The sequence below is a fragment of the Drosophila miranda genome, chromosome XR (assembly GCF_003369915.1).
Source record: "Drosophila miranda strain MSH22 chromosome XR, D.miranda_PacBio2.1, whole genome shotgun sequence".
Lineage (NCBI taxonomy): Eukaryota > Metazoa > Arthropoda > Insecta > Diptera > Drosophilidae > Drosophila > Drosophila miranda.
The window spans coordinates 24,786,136-24,803,925 of NC_046674.1; the positions used below are offsets into that span (position 1 = coordinate 24,786,136).

At 45.0% G+C, this 17,790-nt stretch overlaps 3 protein-coding genes across 18 annotated transcripts in view; 1 reads left to right on the plus strand and 2 right to left on the minus strand.

Annotated features, from left to right (window-relative positions):
* LOC108151222 (pericentrin) overlaps window positions 1-11,662 on the minus strand; it is a 28,548-nt gene extending 16,886 nt beyond the window's left edge. For 9 of the 15 annotated variants that reach the window (XM_033387570.1, XM_017279713.2, XM_017279712.2 and 6 more), the window contains exons 1-2: window positions 6,954-7,465; window positions 15-2,126 (exon numbers count right to left, since the gene is read on the minus strand). In XM_033387570.1, coding sequence (XP_033243461.1) covers window positions 15-2,126; window positions 6,954-6,980 — 2,139 coding nt within the window. In that variant the 5' untranslated portion in view covers window positions 6,981-7,465. Of the gene's footprint in view, window positions 1-14; window positions 2,127-4,419; window positions 4,450-6,953; window positions 7,467-11,510; window positions 11,572-11,639 lie in introns of those variants that run through there. The other 6 variants (XM_033387568.1, XM_017279707.2, XM_033387567.1 and 3 more) reach the window with 3 other exon arrangements.
* LOC108151224 (putative uncharacterized protein DDB_G0271606) lies at window positions 8,312-11,575 on the minus strand. Its single transcript, XM_017279717.2, has 2 exons — window positions 11,511-11,575; window positions 8,312-10,818 (listed from the first exon to the last, which is right to left on the minus strand). Exon 2 carries the CDS (start codon window positions 10,757-10,759, stop codon window positions 8,882-8,884), a length of 1,878 nt encoding a protein of 625 aa, XP_017135206.1. The 5' UTR covers window positions 10,760-10,818; window positions 11,511-11,575; the 3' UTR covers window positions 8,312-8,881.
* Window positions 11,663-15,023: 3,361 nt separating the features above from the next.
* Window positions 15,024-17,683, plus strand: LOC108153073 (glycine--tRNA ligase). 2 transcript variants are annotated; one of them, XR_001774874.2, is made up of 2 exons: window positions 15,024-15,196; window positions 15,281-15,371. XR_001774874.2 is itself a non-coding variant. In XM_017282854.2 (2 exons), the coding sequence occupies exon 2, from the start codon at window positions 15,269-15,271 to the stop codon at window positions 17,537-17,539; it is 2,271 nt and encodes a 756-aa protein (XP_017138343.1). In that variant the 5' UTR covers window positions 15,137-15,196; window positions 15,256-15,268; the 3' UTR covers window positions 17,540-17,683. The 2 variants fall into 2 exon arrangements, 1 of the variants encoding a protein (XP_017138343.1); XM_017282854.2 differs by having other exon boundaries at window positions 15,137-15,196; window positions 15,256-17,683.
* Window positions 17,684-17,790: the final 107 nt, after the last annotated feature.

The following is a 17,790-nucleotide window of genomic DNA, read 5'->3' on the forward strand; positions in this document are numbered from 1 at the left end:
AAAGGATCGCTTACCGGGCCACCAAACTCCTCCTGCAGTGTTCGGTACTCCGTGGAGTTGGTCATCAGCGAGCTGGAGTCCCGGGCCGAGGCTGGCCCCGCACTGCTTTCCCGGCGAACCGCCTCCAGCTGCAGGTTCAGCGAGGCCAGGCAGTTGTCCTTCGTCTCGAGCTGGGTGTGCAGCTCCTGGACCTTGGCCTCCAGCTGCCTGAGCATGTTCAAGCTCACCAAGCTGGAATGGCTGCCTTGCGATGCCTTGGCCGCCTGCTGCAGCAGTGTTTTTGACTCGTCGAGGGATACGGATAGGGATGGTGGGTCCTGCTCCTGCTCCTCCTCGATGGTGGTACTGAGGGAGAGCAGTCGTTCGCTCTCCTCGGTTATGTCCTCAAGCACATCTTTGCTGAACTCTGACAGGGGCACGCGCTCCATTTGCTTGAGCTCCGCATTGCTGCTGGCGCTGCTATTTGTTTGTCCATCCGCTTCCGCTGTGGGTGAGAGCTTAACTCCATTGTCGCTGAGGATCGGCTGATTCATGGCCATCAAGCGCAGTTTCATCAGCTGCAGGGAACTTTCCTCATCATCGTCATCATCATCATCCTCGCAGTCCACTTTCAGCATGGTCAGCTCGAGTGGCTCTGGTTGAAGGTACATCGTGGTCAAGGCTTTGGCTGCTTTGTTCTCAATAACCCGAGACTCCTGGAGCATGGGCAGCATGAGCGTTTCCACTTTGGATGTGGCTCTGACCGCATCCTGTTCCATCTCGTCCTGCATCTCTGACGCTTCCTTCTCGTGCTCGTGCTCCTGCTCCTGCTCGTGCTCCTCATCTAAATCTGTTATCTGATCCAGTTTCTGTGATGTGTTGGCCGTCTCCTCGGCTTCGTAGGTCACCTCGATGGACTCGTTGGTGGCCACGATTTCCTCCATTGAATGATCCTGCTCCTCGGTTAGCTGGGCCTCCTCCTCCACCTGTGTCTCTGGTGCAGCACTTACACTCAGACTGGCCTCGGTTCTCTCCTCGTCTCTGGCCAGGACCGGCTCCTCGGCTAGTTCTGAGACATCATCAGTGGTGCTTTGGTTGCTCAGGCTCTCGTCCACGACTTCTTGTTCCTCTCCATCTTCGTCTTCATGGCGGGAGTGCACTAGTTTCGGCTGCTCCATCGGCAGACTTATATCGAAATCATCATCATTGGAGGAGGATGGACTAACCTCAACCTTGGAACCATCGTCTGCTTCGCTCTCATCGTCCAGCGTAAGGAAGTGCTGAGCCAACTTTCCCCCCGAGAGCTGGGAATCATCTATGCGAAACTCTTTCGCGTCCTCCTCGTCATCATCATTGTTGCTGCTCAAACTTTTGGCACTTGGTTGCTCCTGCTTCTTGGGCCTGCCGTACGCAGCCGCCTCTGACAGGGATTCGACGTGGGAGCTGAGTTGCTCCTCCACCTCACTGATCTCGATGGCCTCTTCGATGTCCTCCTCAATGCTGCTGCTTGTGGTGGTCGTCGTTGTTGTACCTGCCACCTCTGCACTACTTGTTGCTGTGGCTGTGGCTGTGGCTGTGGCTGTGGCTGTGGCTGTGGCCGTGGCTGTCGTTGTAGTTGTCGTTGTCTGTTGCTCGGCCATCTCAATGGTCATGGAACTGGTGGGCGGCTCAATACTAAACGTGGACACGGTCTGATCTTCCTCCGTGAGACTGAGATTGTTCTGCCGCCTCAATAGTTCCGCAGTGTCAGTGGATGTAACGGCGTATGGGGTGCTGCTGGAGCTGCTAGAGCTGCTAAGGGCTGGCGTCAAGCTGCTCCTCGAGATTATGTATGTGTGCGTGGAGTCGTTATCGTTATCAGCCTCGCTGGCAGCATGTTGCAATTCCTCTGTGGATTGCGATTGGGCCTCGTCGGCCGCCGGCCTCTTCGGTTGCTTCTCGAACAGAAAATTTAGCGTGGGTATGAACTCAACTTCCACATTTGTGGATGCTTCGCCTCGCTTTTGTGGCTGCTGCTTTCCAGTCACGCGTGATGTTGCCCCAGATGTTGCTGGGGATGTTGCTGGAGATGTGGCTGGCAACTCTTCGGCTGCCTCGATTGCCTTGTAGCTGACGCTGCCGCTGTGCGTGCGGAGCAATGATGTGATCTGTAATCATCATGAAAATTTAGTCATGGAAACTGAAAAGTAAGGAAGGTTGCGCTTTGGGGGTCGATTCTCGAAATACCCTTGCGGTTCGATCGCTTCTATGCTAGCCAGCTATAAGTATGAGCTGGCTGATTTATCCGTCTTCATTTAAGACTAAATTAATGGTTTCGATTATTTCTACATTTGGTATGCATCGAATCGATTCGGTATTCAGTTAGAAACGGACTGAACGAAGAAGATATCGTAATTTTTACTGTGTTTGATCCGAAAATTTCGGTTTTTCTTTCGCGCTCACTCTCGTTGAGTAAACAACACAATAACTTGCTGGTTTTCTGCTTTGCACTCTGCTTGAAAACATATATTTGTCTGGGTACGGCCGTTTTCCGATCCGAATCTGAATGAAGGCAGGGTTCATAGTGATCACAAGAATTTAAGAGGCATGAGGATTGTGCTGTGATTTTCTGAATACTGTGGATTCAGGCAGGACTCTAGTATGTGTGTACACCTGGAAGACTAGATTGCGTTGATCGGAACAAGTGCACAGCCTTTTCAATTTATAGAATCAGAAGCTACTCCCCGTATTATTGTCTTGGCTAATGAAAAATTAAAAAAAAAAAAACAAATGGCTTTGTGTTGGCATAGAGCGTGCCACAAGTTTGAGGCAAGCACGCTTCTGTTGCCATCTATTTCATGTTCATTTTTTCTTGATTTTAATTCCACTTAATGATGTCACCCAGTTGTCGACGTCCGAGACGCATTGTCAGGATTTTTGTCGGTTTCGGGGTCTGCCATCACGTCTGTGTCTGTGGCACACTAAACTTGGGTGAATGGCACTAGCCAACCGCATCTACTCGGCAAAATATGCGAGCAAACATTGGGAATATGATATACAGACGATACAACGATCTCGAGCCCCTGCCAATCTCCACTTGACCCGTATCTCAAGTGTGTATCAGCCAGCCATGGAGGTGGAGGTGGAGGTGGAGGTGGAGGCTGCCCACGCATCTTTTGGTTTGATGGATTGCAGCTGTGCTCCGTTCTGCTGCTGGGATCTATCTCCCTTAATATTATAATTAGAAACATTCGAAACATTTTTATGTTTGGTAATAGAGTTGCAATAGAGCAGCTCCCTGCGAGAAGTTGCATATGGTTGAATTAGTTATATTTAGACCTGCCCGCAATACTTAATTAAAAAATAAGAATCTGTCCACTTGAGTGATCTATGGCGGCAGGGGCAGGGAAGGTGTTTGTTCGAAACGTGTGCCACACATGGATTGGCATCCGTTCTCGAATGGTGTGTGGAAATATTTAGGCGTTTTCCAATTACATTTTACAGCTGGATATCTTATGAGATCGTTTGTTTAGAATACCCCTATCTATGTACAATCACTGGGGCATGCACCAAGGCAATGCAAATGCATTTGAGGCAATATTTTCAACATTACGCATACGCTATGTGGGTCAGGGCGTAACGCTTGACAAACTTTTGGGACTTGAGTATCTGCTAACCCACAAAACAAACCAATTTGAACGTCCTTGAACTTGTCGGAACAAAGAGAAGCCAGGCAGGAAGTTCCAGCCCAAAACTTCTATCCCACCATAACGCACATCAGGATAACAATGTGCCCTCATAGTCATGGCAACGGGTTCGCCGTGCGACAGGGAAAAACTCTCGCTTTCCTGCTCGCAAATTTCAATTTGTTGCTATAGTTTGGTCCTGCTTTTTGGGCTGTTGTTTGGGTGTGACACACATTCCAGGCTTCAGACTTCAGGCTTCAGGATCCAGGTGGAGGAGCGTCTGAGCATTTTGCACTTTGCCAACAAATAACAACACACACCCTTTATTGAGGCGAATGAGGACCTAGCCCAACTTTCCTGCTAATGGTGCTTCTTGCTTTGATTTTTCTGTAAGATATTTTTTATGGACATTCTATATTGGCACGCATATTACGCAAATAATGATTAAATTAACGATTCGCGACGCGTAAAGGTGACAATGAAATAGGGTTTCGGAGGTTCGGGAAAGGAGTAGAGGCATTATTGAGGCAAGGAACCCCAAGGAAGAAATTATATGAATTCTAGATAAGAAACTGCAAAACAGGACACTAATCATTGGGGAATATCTGACAATAGTATTCGAATTTCAGCTTTTCATTTATTAATAATTAAATCATCAACATTTCGACACTCTGCCAGCACTGTAGGTGGCCCTAATATAGGGGGTTTTGTGTGCATTGGAGGCGACCGGAGACGACCCACAGATGCTAAAGATCACTTATCCACAAACACTCACATGCAGTTTGCCCATTTTGATGTTCGCCTCTCATTCAATTCGATTCAATGATGAAGTTATCTCAATTAAATACAATTTACAGTCACTTCAAAAAGTCCATGCACCATTGCATTGCTCTTATGTGTCACATTGTGCAAAAGTTCGCTATGAAAATATATTCATACTCATTTTTACATATAGTATTTTTACAACTCTACACTGGCACTGGCACTGGCACTGGTACTGCCACTGGCACTGGCACCGCACTTTTATCTTTTTCTCGGAGAAGCGACGGAAACGTCGCGACCGCCTGCAGTGCAAGTTCTTTTATAAATAAAGCGCCGCCGTGCGCTCTGTCCGAAGAGGCATTCAATTGAAATTCGTCAGTCAATCCGTAAGAAATCAAAAGGAAAAAAACTATAAAAGAGAGGCGAGGCCCCAGAGAGAGCAACCGACAGAGAGAGAGAGAGACCATTTTTGCAACGCGGTTCCAAGCGGTTCCGTGCACCGTAGGCGCGCTCCCATTTTTTATTTATAAACAACATTTATATGTGGAGTATAGGCGGCGCTGGCATTTGTCGTGTTTTTGGGCAACATTTGTTGCCATCATGTAGATGGCGTGGAGTTGATAATGCGAAGAATATAATACCCATGCAACTGATAACGATAGAAGGGAACGACATACATCGACATTGGTGGATCGTCAGTGTGGTGCTTGAATACCATAAAGATGAACATTTTCCAACTGTTTTTAGGCACATTGTCGTTTAGCAAACGTATTCAGTGTTGTATATTGCCGAAAATGTGCCCGTGAGCGAAAGTTACAAGAAAATACAATACAAATGCATGCAACGAGCGTTAGCGATCGGCAAGGCGCCATCTTATGTGCATAGGAACGTGCGCCGCCGCTCACGTACACGTGTATACAGTGGCTGGCACCAATACAACTTTCCGTGTTGCCTGCTGTCTACGCACACAAACGCATCGCAAAACATGTGAATGTTCGCGCCGATCCGATCACTGGTTTCGGAGGACCACCAGTACTTCCCGGGCAAACCCTAAGCAAAGTTTTTCCCCATTTCCATTTGTGCCCGCAATAACCTAGGACGTTGGACCATGGGGACACCTCATCGTTTACCGAGAACTAGTGATCTGGGTACTCCTCTGGTGGTTGACGACATGGGTACCCATCAAACTTGCTTGCTGGGTGGTACGCGGTGGGTACCGTGGGTGGTTCGGTATTCGCTTACCATAGAGTTCCTAGAGTTCATAGAGTATGTTAGGTGTTTCGGGCATGGCCAATCGCCACCACCAGTACTACAGGGCTATATCAGGGGTCGGCAAGGCCCTATCTTATGTGAATAGGAAAGTGCGCTGCCGCTCACGTGCATAACATTGGTTGGCCCTAAGCAATGTTCCGTTTTGCCTGCGTGCGTGCCGATCTGATCACTGGTTTATATGTAAGTATAACACACGATGAAGGATTTTTTGTAAAGCTCTTGTGTATCCGATCCATTATTCTATTACAAATAGTCTTTACATTTGGTAAAAAATAAAACAAATTTCGATTCAGAGGTTCGATTCGATATCCGCCGATTCGGAGTCTAATTCAAACTCAGAAAATGTAAATATGATTTGTATTATCATTTTAAACTGAAATTTTTTTATAATTTCTCCTTTTTTTGATTTATACAGGGTGCACAATCTTCCAATACATGCAAATTTTTTTTTTTCCATTTTAATTAAAAAAAATAAAATTGTATTATACAAACAAAATTTCAAAAATATAACTATCACCAATGCTCCGGCTATCGAAAATACGAAGATGCGAATTGACTGTCAAATCACAAAAGAGCGTGCTCCAATTTTCGCAAATCGTAGGATTCTTATGATTTAAAACCGGTTGCTAATGAGCTTGCCATTTCAAAAATGAATTACTCATAGCAGATAAATATACATTTTTATGAGGGTTAACAAATATTTTAACATATTTGCTGATGCTTAAGGTTTTTATTTATACAATAGGAAATAGGAAAATTTATTTTCGCATCACTTCACCCAAATAAACCAAAACAACAGCAAATTTTGAATACACGTTGACAGATTAAATATCGATATCAATAGTGGGCATGGGCTATAGATGTCGTTTGTGCTTTCATTTACACTTTCGTTGTCTTTCGTATAAATTAACGAACCCGGAGGATGGTTGTATATTATTTCAGACCGTACTGTAGGCTTTCCATACTTAATCCATTATTGTATTTTAGATATTAGTAATTTTCTTCCGTTATAAAAGCCTATTCGACCCCCTGTACGCCTGTTCGAAAGTTCAAAGGCGCATTCAATTTCGATTTCTTCTGTAAACAGACAGACCAAGACGACGCCACCACGCTGTGCTCGTGCTCGTGCTTGTTCTTGTGCTTGTGGACTGTATGTAATGTGAAGTGGAACCCATTCGGCAGCGAGAATGATGGATGCGTTTGGGTCTTCATCGGGGTCATGCCCGTACTCAAAGGCTTTCCATACTTGTACAATACGGACATGTGTGGTCTTACCCAGTCATAAAGAGTATATAGATTCATTGCGATCTGCCTTGAACCAAATATTTGACAGCCTATTCCTCGTGTTCCCGTGCCCACATGGGCAAACTTGGCCGCTCCGCTCTTATTGGGTCTGGGTTGACACTTGCGACTGTCAGTTAGGCATATTTCGGTTCCCTCTAGGATGTGTGGCGAGTGTAACGCATTTTGTTGTTGATCGTTTCGTTGGCTCTGCTTTCTTCGGATTAATTTCTGTTTGATTTACTTCTAAACACACTACACGGGGACGCGGGGGCACACGTACACTAACTATTGTTGCAGGTTATGTTGTACAAATTTTTACGTAAAAATTCAAATTATTTCAGGTTTGATTCGTTTAAACTAAAACACAACACACTTAGGGGGACTAGCTACGGTATTTGGTTTCCTTTAAATTAGACAAACATTTCCTGGTTCTGAGTGAAGTAATTCACAAATTCCGGAGACCGGAATTGAAAAGAGGACAGTGCACCCGATCAGAACAGTTGCACGTAATCGCTCGCGGGTCCAATGCAACTGACGAGCCGATCCACCAAAAAAGACTCTTTTATTTTTGGTTCTTGTGGGAGAGAGCTCTGGGGCGGTGCAGCTCACTGAAGCGCACCATGAAATTGTTTAAAAATAATCAATCGTAAACACAAGCAGAACACTTTGCGGAGAACTATGGGCTGCTGAGATTCGAAAGAGAACTTCTACTAAAGAGAGTCACAGGGCAAGAGGAAGAACCACCGCAGTACATTTAGAGACGAGGAAAGAGATGTGGTAGAAAGAGAAAATGAGACAAGTTTTATCGCCTGTTCTAAAAATAGGTTTCAAGCAGAGGTTTGGGATCCATGGAAACAATCGATAAGGAATCAGATATTTAAGTGTGAGTGGATCTTTGAGAAACTGAGAATGTGGCAAAGATTATTCTTAAGGGATGACCAAAGATCATCCCTATTCCCTATGCGGAAGCAAGCCAAAAGTGACTCCAGTACAATGTATAACAACTCGAGGATATTATCAACATATATGTACCATTATTATAACAAACCTGTTGTTGCTGATCAAGGATAAATATACGGAAACGCTTCCTTCTATACGTTAAAAACAGTTGATGTTCCCCACAGATCTAATATACCCCTATGATGATTACGATATCTGCTTCGTTCAGTCCGTTTAGGGCGAGCGTTTTGATGCATTGAGAAAGCTGAGACGCCAATTCTAAAAGAGCGAACATCGAATCGATTCGGTTGCCTGTTCATGCAGGGCTCTAATGCATATGCAAATATAGTACAATATATCATATTTTAAGACACTTTAACAGGCAACACAATTTTTCTTTAGTTTTAATATAAAATATTTATTTATATTTCTTAATTGCGTGTCATTAGTCGGATTAGTCTTAGTCGGATTCATCCATATAAATATATTTATATATTCATATAAAAATAAAAAATATCTTCAGATTAGTGTATGTGCGAGTATCTGGTGCGATACACTCTTTAACAATGGCTAATCGGAATATCTTTCCTTTATGGTTAGGCTTTTGTAAATGCTATGTTTTCAAGGCAACAACAGCGTTAAGGCAAATGTCTGTTCCCCTTGGGGATAATATTGTCCTGGTTTTTTGTATATATCTTCTAAATGTATAAAAAAAAAGCTTTAGATATGTCAATGGTAAATTTGGCGATTTTCAATGAGCATTCATTAAATGTCATGTAAATTTCCAGCTAGTCCTAAATAGTTGCATAAATATTATTTCTTTTGAACTTTTGAACAACGGGGTGCAACAAATTGTATTTTTGTTGAGCTCTTGTGCGGTTTTTGCTTTGTAGTTTCGTCTACAAATTTGTTTGTTTTGTTAATCACATGAAAAGTGTCAAAATTGCGGCTATTCCATAGATTCCGACTATCCTTGTAGGTCATTCGGGTCTTCCGACCTCTTTCTGTTTGAATTTGGTGGAATACTTGTAGAAGTCGGACATCTCGAAGGGTTTTGTCACCTCCTTGTAGGGCTGAAAAGTGGCCTGCTGCACCACGGTCATGTTCTTTGGCGACTCTATACGTATATCCGGCGACAGACTGGCCGTAGCAACGGCCAACGGAGGGGACACCAGCGCTGTCTGTATAGCACTTCCAATCCCACTCGCACTCCCAGTCCCACCTCCATTGTTGTGACTCTGCTGAACTGGCGGCGGCCTGGGAGGCGGTGTTGGCTGCATCTGATTGGGTTTGGGGGGTAGCTGGCGGAATGGCGGTATCTCCAGGGGTTCCAGGGGATACGAAACCGATATGCCCATCGTCTGTTCCATGGCATTCAGATACGATGTGGACTGACTGAGCAGCGCCTTTGAGCTGGTGGTCACCGCATAGCTGGCACTCGGGTAGTTTTGCACTGGCCGCTGATTAGACATGGAATAGTGACGACCCACACCGGCCCCCGATACCGACATGGACTGGGAGGAGAGCTTGGCCCGTGGTTTGGTGGCTGCCGCTGCCTGACTGCAGCTCCCATTACTGCTGCTCCCGGCTGGACTGTGTGGCTGAGAGTCTAGCTGGCGAATCACAGCGGGTCCATCCAGAGAGGACTCCAGCCACTGTTTTGGCTTGGCCTTCTTTTCGATGGTGACCGAGGTGGACGACAGCGAGATCTCATCGTGCGGCGGATAGCGACTTGGCAAAAGAGCTGCTAGCATGTCGCTAGAATGCGACTTCACCTCAATGATCCCTAGCTGTGGAGGCGTCAAAGGGGCGATATGGGACTGGGAACGCCAGCGATATTGTTGCTGCTGCTGCTGCTGTTGCGCATCCATGTCCACCGATGCATAGCTGGGGGCCAGGGAGATAGCATCTAGCTGACGGTGCTGTGGATGCTTGTGCTGCGCATGCTGCGCCTGCTGCTCGTAGCTGTGGTTGCCTGGCGACGCCAGCGGGGACACGTACTTCTTGATAACCTGACTGGACTTAATGAAGCCACAGTCATTGTAGATCTGATGCGTGGGCGACAAGTAGTACTTGTCGCACTGCACTATGATGGGCTGCTGCTGCGGCGACACCTGCGGCGGCTGCCTCAGCGTGGCCACGTTCGAGGAGTTGGCCGAGTACATGGATATAACATCCGGCTGGGATCTCTGATACGGCATCATCAGGTGATGCGACTGCTGTTGCCTCATGTACTGCATTTGGCTTGGCGTTGGCGTAGGCCGCTTCTTGAGGGCGCTCTTCACCATCGGATGCTGCTGCTGGGCCTGCTGCTGTGCCACGCCTATCACCAGCATGTCACCCACGCCCCCAGCTGGCTGATAGTTGTCGTACTCGGAGCTGCGATTCGACATCGTCTCCGACTGGCGATTGTTGTTGATGTTATTGATGCTGTTGCTGCTGGTCTGCTGGCTCTCGCGACTCTCCCGACTGGTGGTGCTCTGCTTGCGCCTCAGGATTGAGCTGCTCTCCTTGGTCAGGGCCTGGAGCTGCTGCTCGTGCTTGTACTGCTGTGCCAGCTGGGAGAAGAACTCGTTGATGGTCATCTGCTCGTAGTTGCCGTTGATGATGGCCGACTCCTGCTTCTGCATCTGCTGCAACAGCCAACTCTTCTCGCTGAGGCGCTGCTCCAGGGCCTGCTTACGCGCCTCCAGAGACTCCCGCTTCACTTTCAACTCATCCTCATTCTGGCTGTTGCTGTTGCTGTGGTTATTGTTTATGTTATTTGTGTTGTTGTTGTTGTTGCTGCTTGTGGTCGCCGCCTGCTCCTCATCTTTAAGACTGGCCATGTTTCTTGTCTTGGGCGGTTTCAATTGCATCGCCAGGCCAGCGAGCGCTTCTTTTGGTTGGTTTGCGTTGCGGTGCGTGTTTTGTGATCCTAAAAGGGACATAAGCAGTCTTTGATCAGTCGCCTTTTGGCCTGGTTTATTATGTTTCTTATATTGTTGCATATTTTGTTGTATTTTTTAGTTCAGAGTTAGCTTTTTGTATTAGGGACGTGCACTAGTTTAGACATTTTTGATGTATGTACAGACTTAAGTTTCGTTTGCTCTTTGCCAGTTTTATCACGCACCACAACCACTGTAAACCATGAAGCGTAGCCTCGACAGATTGCCGAAAATAAGACTATGATATATGAGCCTCTCCCATCACCAGTCCCAGTCACATCACATATGTATGTAGTAGTTCTTTTTTACACTATTCCGGCGATGACTTAATAACAAACGTGCGAAATTCGACAAAAATGCCAATATAGTGGCTGCTCGCCCAAAGGGATCAGATCACATTCAAATTTTTTTCTGTTTCCCTTCCGTTATTTCATTCAGACGCCAAGCCCTGTAGGGGTTGCTTTCTAATTAGTGAGCCTTCTCTGTTGAAACTGTAAATAGTGTAACAACAAGAGAGTGGGACACACACAGACACACACACTATGGAAACGGAACAACTACTCTTACGACTAATAAATGAAAGATTATGCATAATTTACACAGATCGATTAAAACAAAGCCCACGCATGAAGTAATGAATAAGAAACGGGTCAAGCAGTAATAAAAAAAACTTCAGACTCACGCTAAAAAGACCTTGATTGTAGTTTGTAGTTGTTTTTCGCCAGCGTTCGTTTGAGGAAGGCCTGCCTGCCGACGAGGGAATGGAAAGAAATTAGAATTTCTGCCGCAAAAGCATCACAGAAGCAGTTACCTAGGTGGGAAGCACACCTTGCGTCTTTTGTTGCTGCGGCTGCTCCTCTTTCTCCTTAGTAATGCAGCATAGCGTCACTGTCACTGCAACGCGGCGTCCTCGCACTCACTTTAATGTACATATGCTGTATCGCCTCGTTTGATACCAGGGTCTATTCGTGCAAGCGTTACACCTTTCCGCGCAGCAATATCAAAGTTTTGTTTAACTAAATTAAAAATTGAGCAAATTATACGTAAAAACGCGCAAGAAAAACTGCAATGCTGCGCCTACATAATTAAAACAAAACACACCAGTGTGACCGCGGACTTATCGCTACGTCCGACCCTCAGGGATATAGCGAAACATACCATCTCATTTTAAAAATATACCGTAAATATACTGACGAATTCAAGTTCTATTGTACATATTACTCGTTTTTGATATTCCGTGGAATATTACTAGCTATATAGAACATTTAGCCATACCATCATAATTTTATACGATTGATGAATCAATTTTTTGTTTAACTGGTGTGTTCTTAATACTTGTTTTTATTGCATTTTGCTTAACAAGAGGTTTTAGCAAAATAAGTCAAACAAAAAACAAGTAGCGAAATAGGTCAATCAAAACAAACGAAAAATGAAATTGCTCAATTTTGATATTCCATTGAATAATGCTGACTAACTAAATCTCTCAGCAATGCCCACATAGTTTTATTGGATAGTTTTTAATCCTTGCTTTTATTGTATTTATTGTAAAAAAAGGTTTAAGCGAAAAAGTTCAACAACAAAAAGAGTCGCTATATTGCGTGTAAGCCGTAGTATAGCCTTTGTACACCCTATTTTGTTAATTTTATATGAAAGTATAAATATTGATATGAAGATAAAACGTAACTAATAAAGACCTTTTCTCAAATTGGCATTTTTTTAGACATATTCATGTATATGATGAGTGATTTGTATACAGAGGTGGTCAAAAGTATTTACACAAAGACCTTTTTTTTGCAAGTTCAAGTTTAGGAGTTGTTTTTGTTGTTGTTGAAATCAAAATACAAAAAAAGCTTTACGGGCAAAAAGCTTGATCTACTAGGAATTGGTTAAAAGAAGAATTGGAAAAATAACTGTTAATGGGCTAAAAATAGAAGCATGTGAACTGTTGTCAAAAGTATTTACACAAATTTGCATTGCTTCAGAAGTATTTACACAATGCAAATTAGAGCTTATTCTTAGACTTGGTTTGACTTAGTGCAGTCGTTTTTTCGTTTATTGCAGTTGCAATAAGTAAATTTAATTTAAAATTTAAAATTAACTTAGTAAAATGGTGAAGACAAAGGAGTTGTCTGTTGAAACTCGATCCGAGATCGTTACAAAATTTAAAAGCGGGGTTTCAGCGTCGGAACTGGCCAAAACTTACAAAATTTGTAGAAAAACCGTTTATAATCTGGAAAAGAAAAAGGACACGAATGGAAACTTACAGAACTTAAAAAGAAGTGGAAGGAAACAAGCGATGGATGAACGGGAATGTAGACGTTTAATTGGCATAGTCGATAAAAATCCGTCGATAAGCCCAGTTAAATTGTCTGCAGATTCGCAACAATTGATTGGCAAAAAAGTCTGTGATGCTACAATACGTCGGAGATTGAAGGAGATCGACATACGAACGTATACAGTGCGAAAAATAATATAAATTTCCGAGGCAAATAAAGCAAAACGCCTCTCATTCGCATTGGAATACGTTAAAAAACCAAAGGAGTTTTGGTACAATGTTTTATGGACAGATGAAGTAGCTTTCCAGTTCCAAGGCTCATTTTGTAAAAGAATTATGCATCTACGACAAGCAAAACAACAAAGTGCAGTGCAACCATTAAACAGATTTGGTGGAGGCACAGTGATGTTCTGGGGGTGCATGTCTTACTACGGATTTGGAGACTTTGTTCCAATAGAAGGCACTCTGAATCAGACCCGGTATCTCGTTATACTGAATGAACATGCTTTTGTGTCTGGTGACAGGCTATTTCCCATCTCCGACTGGATTTTACAGCAAGACAATGCTCCATGCCACAAGGGATCGGCACCTTCAAAATTTTTACGAGATCTCAATGTGGCTGTTCTTCCCTGGCCTGCGCAGAGCCCTGATCTCAATATCATAGAAAATGTTTGGTCGCTTATTAAAGGACAAAGAACAATTGATAAAAACCGAAAACGCGACGCTACCATCGAGGAAGTAAAGGAAATTTGGTCGAAATTGGAACTTGGATATGCTCGCCACTTAGTGGAATCAGTACCAGCCAGGTTGCAAGCAGTTATTGATGCCAAAGGTGGAATTACAAAATATTAATCATTATTATTATTATTCATCCAACAAATTTAAAAAAAAAAATCATTAAATCATAATAAAAAATTAGCTTAAAGTTTTGTGTAAATACTTCTGCAGCATTAAAAATGTGTGTAAATAATTTTGACAACTGATAAGCATCACTTAATTTGCTTCTCCTTATTCGCACAAACAGTTATCTTTTCCAATTCTTCTCTCATTCAATTGCTAGTAGATCAATCTTTTTGGCCTAAAAGTTTTTTTTTTATTTAGCTTTCAACAACCTCAGGAAAAGCTCCTGAAATTGAACATGCAAAAAAAAACTCGTTGTGTAAATACTTTTGACCAACCCTGTATATAACTCGATCCTGATACCTATTCTTGGTCCCTACAAGAAGACAATAAGCCTTAAAATATCGTTAAAATATTGAAAATAATATTAAATAATATTGAATAATATTAAAATATATTGAAAATAAATTGTTTTTGCCTGGGATGACAAACATATTCACAATTCTATAACATCCATTTCCCCCAGGGTATGTGTGCATGGAATGGGACTCATTGTTGTGAACCGGTTATTACAGATTCTACCCGATTCAAATAAATACCGAAACATACCATCTCATTTTAAAAATATACCGTAAATATACTGACGAATTCAAGTTATATTTTACCTATTCCTAGTTTTTGATCTTCCGTCGAATATTCGTCAAAACATTTAGCCATGCCCAAATATTTTATTCGATTAATCAATTTTCTACTTAACTGGCTTATTCTAAATACTTGCTTTTATTGCATTTTGCGTAAAACAAGGTTTTAGCGAAATGTAGGTCCAACAAAAAAAAAACGAAAGAGGATAGTCGTTCCTATTGTTAAATTTTGATATTCCGTCGAATATTATTAGCTAGATAAAACATTTTGCCATGCCCACATAATTTTATACGATTTATGAATCAATTTTTTACCCAACTGGCTTATTCTAAATATGCTAGATTTCACAAAAATACAAGCATTTTTATTAGTCAGTATTTACTTCTGACCAAAGCTTTCTGTACTTTGCCAAGGGCCTAAGTGAATTTTTTAGTACAATTAAAAAAGGCTAGATTTAAGGCTATATGCATTTTCATAATATTTCAAGCATATCCGTTTTTAAATAAGCTAGATCTGGCCTTAAATAGGCTAAAATGGCAACACTGTGCGCATAGGCCAGTGTTGCACGCCGACACAGAAACAAAAGTTAAAAATTGCAGCCGCAAGTGAAGGTATTTCAACAGTCATTTTCAAGTTTATTATGTAAATTCGCGTGCCATTGATGCAAAAGTAAATTCGTCTTTATGTCATTGCAGTTGTTAAAAGCGCTCTTCTATCAGCGCAGCGCTAGAGGCCTTATTTACCAGCTAACCAAAGCAACGTGGAGCGAGCACATTGCCAGCAGGGCACACGCGAAATTATTTTTCTGCACAACCTCCTCCCACGCCGCCGCCTCTCCGACCCAGCCAAAGACTTGGGGCTCCAAGAAGCAGAACCGCAGCGTGAAACTACGAGCGAAGGCAGCAGATTTCATCATGTCGAATCCAGAGATTGAAGCACAACTGGCGCCGCTGCGTGAGCGGGTGCAGGAGCAGGGAAACCTGGTGCGATCGCTCAAAGAAGCCGGTGCCGCCGAGCTGGACGTCAAAAAGGCAGTGGCGGAGCTGAAGGCGAGAAAGAAGTTGCTCGAGGATAAAGAGCTGGCCCTGACCCCCAGCGTGGTTAGCTTCGACCGAGCCAAAATGGAAGATCTGCTGAAGCGTCGCTTCTTCTACGACCAGAGCTTTGCCATATACGGCGGCATCACCGGCCAGTACGACTTCGGACCCATGGGCTGTGCCCTCAAGTCGAATATTTTGTCACTGTGGCGTCAGTACTTTGCCCTGGAAGAGCAGATGCTGGAGGTTGACTGCTCAATCCTCACCCCGGAGCCAGTTCTGAAAGCGTCTGGGCATGTAGAGCGCTTTGCTGATCTGATGGTGAAGGACGTCAAGACCGGTGAATGCTTCCGACTAGATCATCTCATCAAGCAGGCCCTGGAGAAGCTATCGAAGGCCAAGGAGGCCACCCCAGCGCTGCAGGCAGAGTGCGAGGACATCATCATCAAGCTGGATGGTCTCAACAAGCAAGAGCTGGCCGATGTCCTGGCCAAGTACAGCATTAAGTCGCCCCTCACTGGCAACGACCTGACCGAACCCATCGAGTTCAACCTGATGTTTGCAACCCAGATCGGACCCACTGGCCTGGTGAAGGGCTTCCTCCGTCCTGAGACGGCCCAGGGTATTTTTGTGAACTTCAAGCGCCTGCTGGAATTCAACCAGGGCAAGCTGCCCTTCGCCGTGGCCCAGATTGGCAACTCCTTCCGCAACGAAATCTCCCCCAGGTCGGGTTTGATACGTGTGCGGGAATTTACCATGGCGGAAATCGAGCACTTCTGTGATCCCACGCAGAAGGACCATCCCAAGTTCGGCAACGTGAAGGACGAGAAGATGACTCTGTACTCGGCCTGCAACCAAATGGACGGCAAGTCGGCCACCCAGCTTGCCATTGGCGAAGCCGTCTCCGCCAAGCTGGTGGCCAACGAGACGTTGGGCTACTACATGGCCCGCATCCAACAGTTCCTGCTGGCCATTGGCATCAAGCCGGAATGCCTGCGCTTCCGGCAGCACATGAGCAACGAGATGGCCCACTATGCCTGCGACTGTTGGGACGCCGAGATCCTCACCTCATACGGCTGGGTGGAGTGTGTGGGCTGTGCGGACAGGAGTGCATACGACCTGGGCCAGCATACAGCTGCCACCGGTGTCCGGCTGGTGGCCGAGAAGCGTCTGCCGGCGCCCAAGACGGTGGAGGTCAGTGAGATCGTCCCCAACAAGCAAGCGCTGGGCAAGACCTTTAAGAAGGAGGCCAAAACAATAACAGAGGCCCTGGCCAAGTTGTCGTTGGAGGAGATCAGCAGGGCGGAGCAAGAGCTCAACGCGAACGGACAGTACAAGCTGATCCTGGCCGATGGAAACACTTACGAGCTGGCCAAAGATACCATCAGCGTGAAGCATTCTTCGAAGACGGTCCACGTGGAGGAGTTCATCCCGAGTGTGGTAGAGCCGTCTTTCGGTATCGGTCGGATTATGTATGCTCTTTTGGAGCACAGCTTCCAGTGCCGCGAAGGCGATGATCAGCGCTGCTACTTCACCCTGCCACCGCTCGTGGCCCCTCTCAAGTGCTCGATCCTGCCCTTGTCTAACAATGCAGAATTCCAGCCCTACACACAGAAGCTCTCCTCGAGCCTCACCAAGGCCGAGCTGTCGCACAAGGTGGACGATTCGAGTGGCTCGATCGGTCGGCGATATGCCCGCACAGACGAGATTGCCATACCCTACGGCATCACCGTGGACTTTGATACGCTGAAGGAACCCCACACGGTCACTCTTCGTGACCGCAACACCATGAAGCAAGTGCGCGTGGGCCTGGAGCAGGTGGTCGGTGTTGTCAAGGACCTGGCCACGGCACGTACCAGCTGGGAGCAGGTTGTTGCGCAGTACCCAGTCTTCGAGCAGCAGGAGGCCACAAAGTAAATCGGCGTCGCGAGATTTCAATGCCATGCTTGACATGCATTTACATTTACAGAATAATCCATTTTCTAATTATTTTATACGTACGATTATCGCAACACACCCCAAAGTGGGCTATCAACCAACAATAAAATGCTTTGCACGCTACAATGGATTTATTTATTCGGCACCCAACATCGTTCTTACCGTGATTTGAATCTAACGGCCTGTCGGTCGTTTACCAACATTTAAGTCCTTGTCTCTCATTCACTTTC

What these genes read in the sequence shown, in the direction of transcription:
- LOC108151224 (XM_017279717.2), bottom strand. Translation starts at nt 10,759, where the DNA reads ATGCAATTGAAACCGCCCAAGACAAGAAACATGGCCAGTCTTAAAGAT.
- LOC108153073 (XM_017282854.2), top strand. Translation starts at nt 15,269, where the DNA reads ATGTCATTGCAGTTGTTAAAAGCGCTCTTCTATCAGCGCAGCGCTAGA.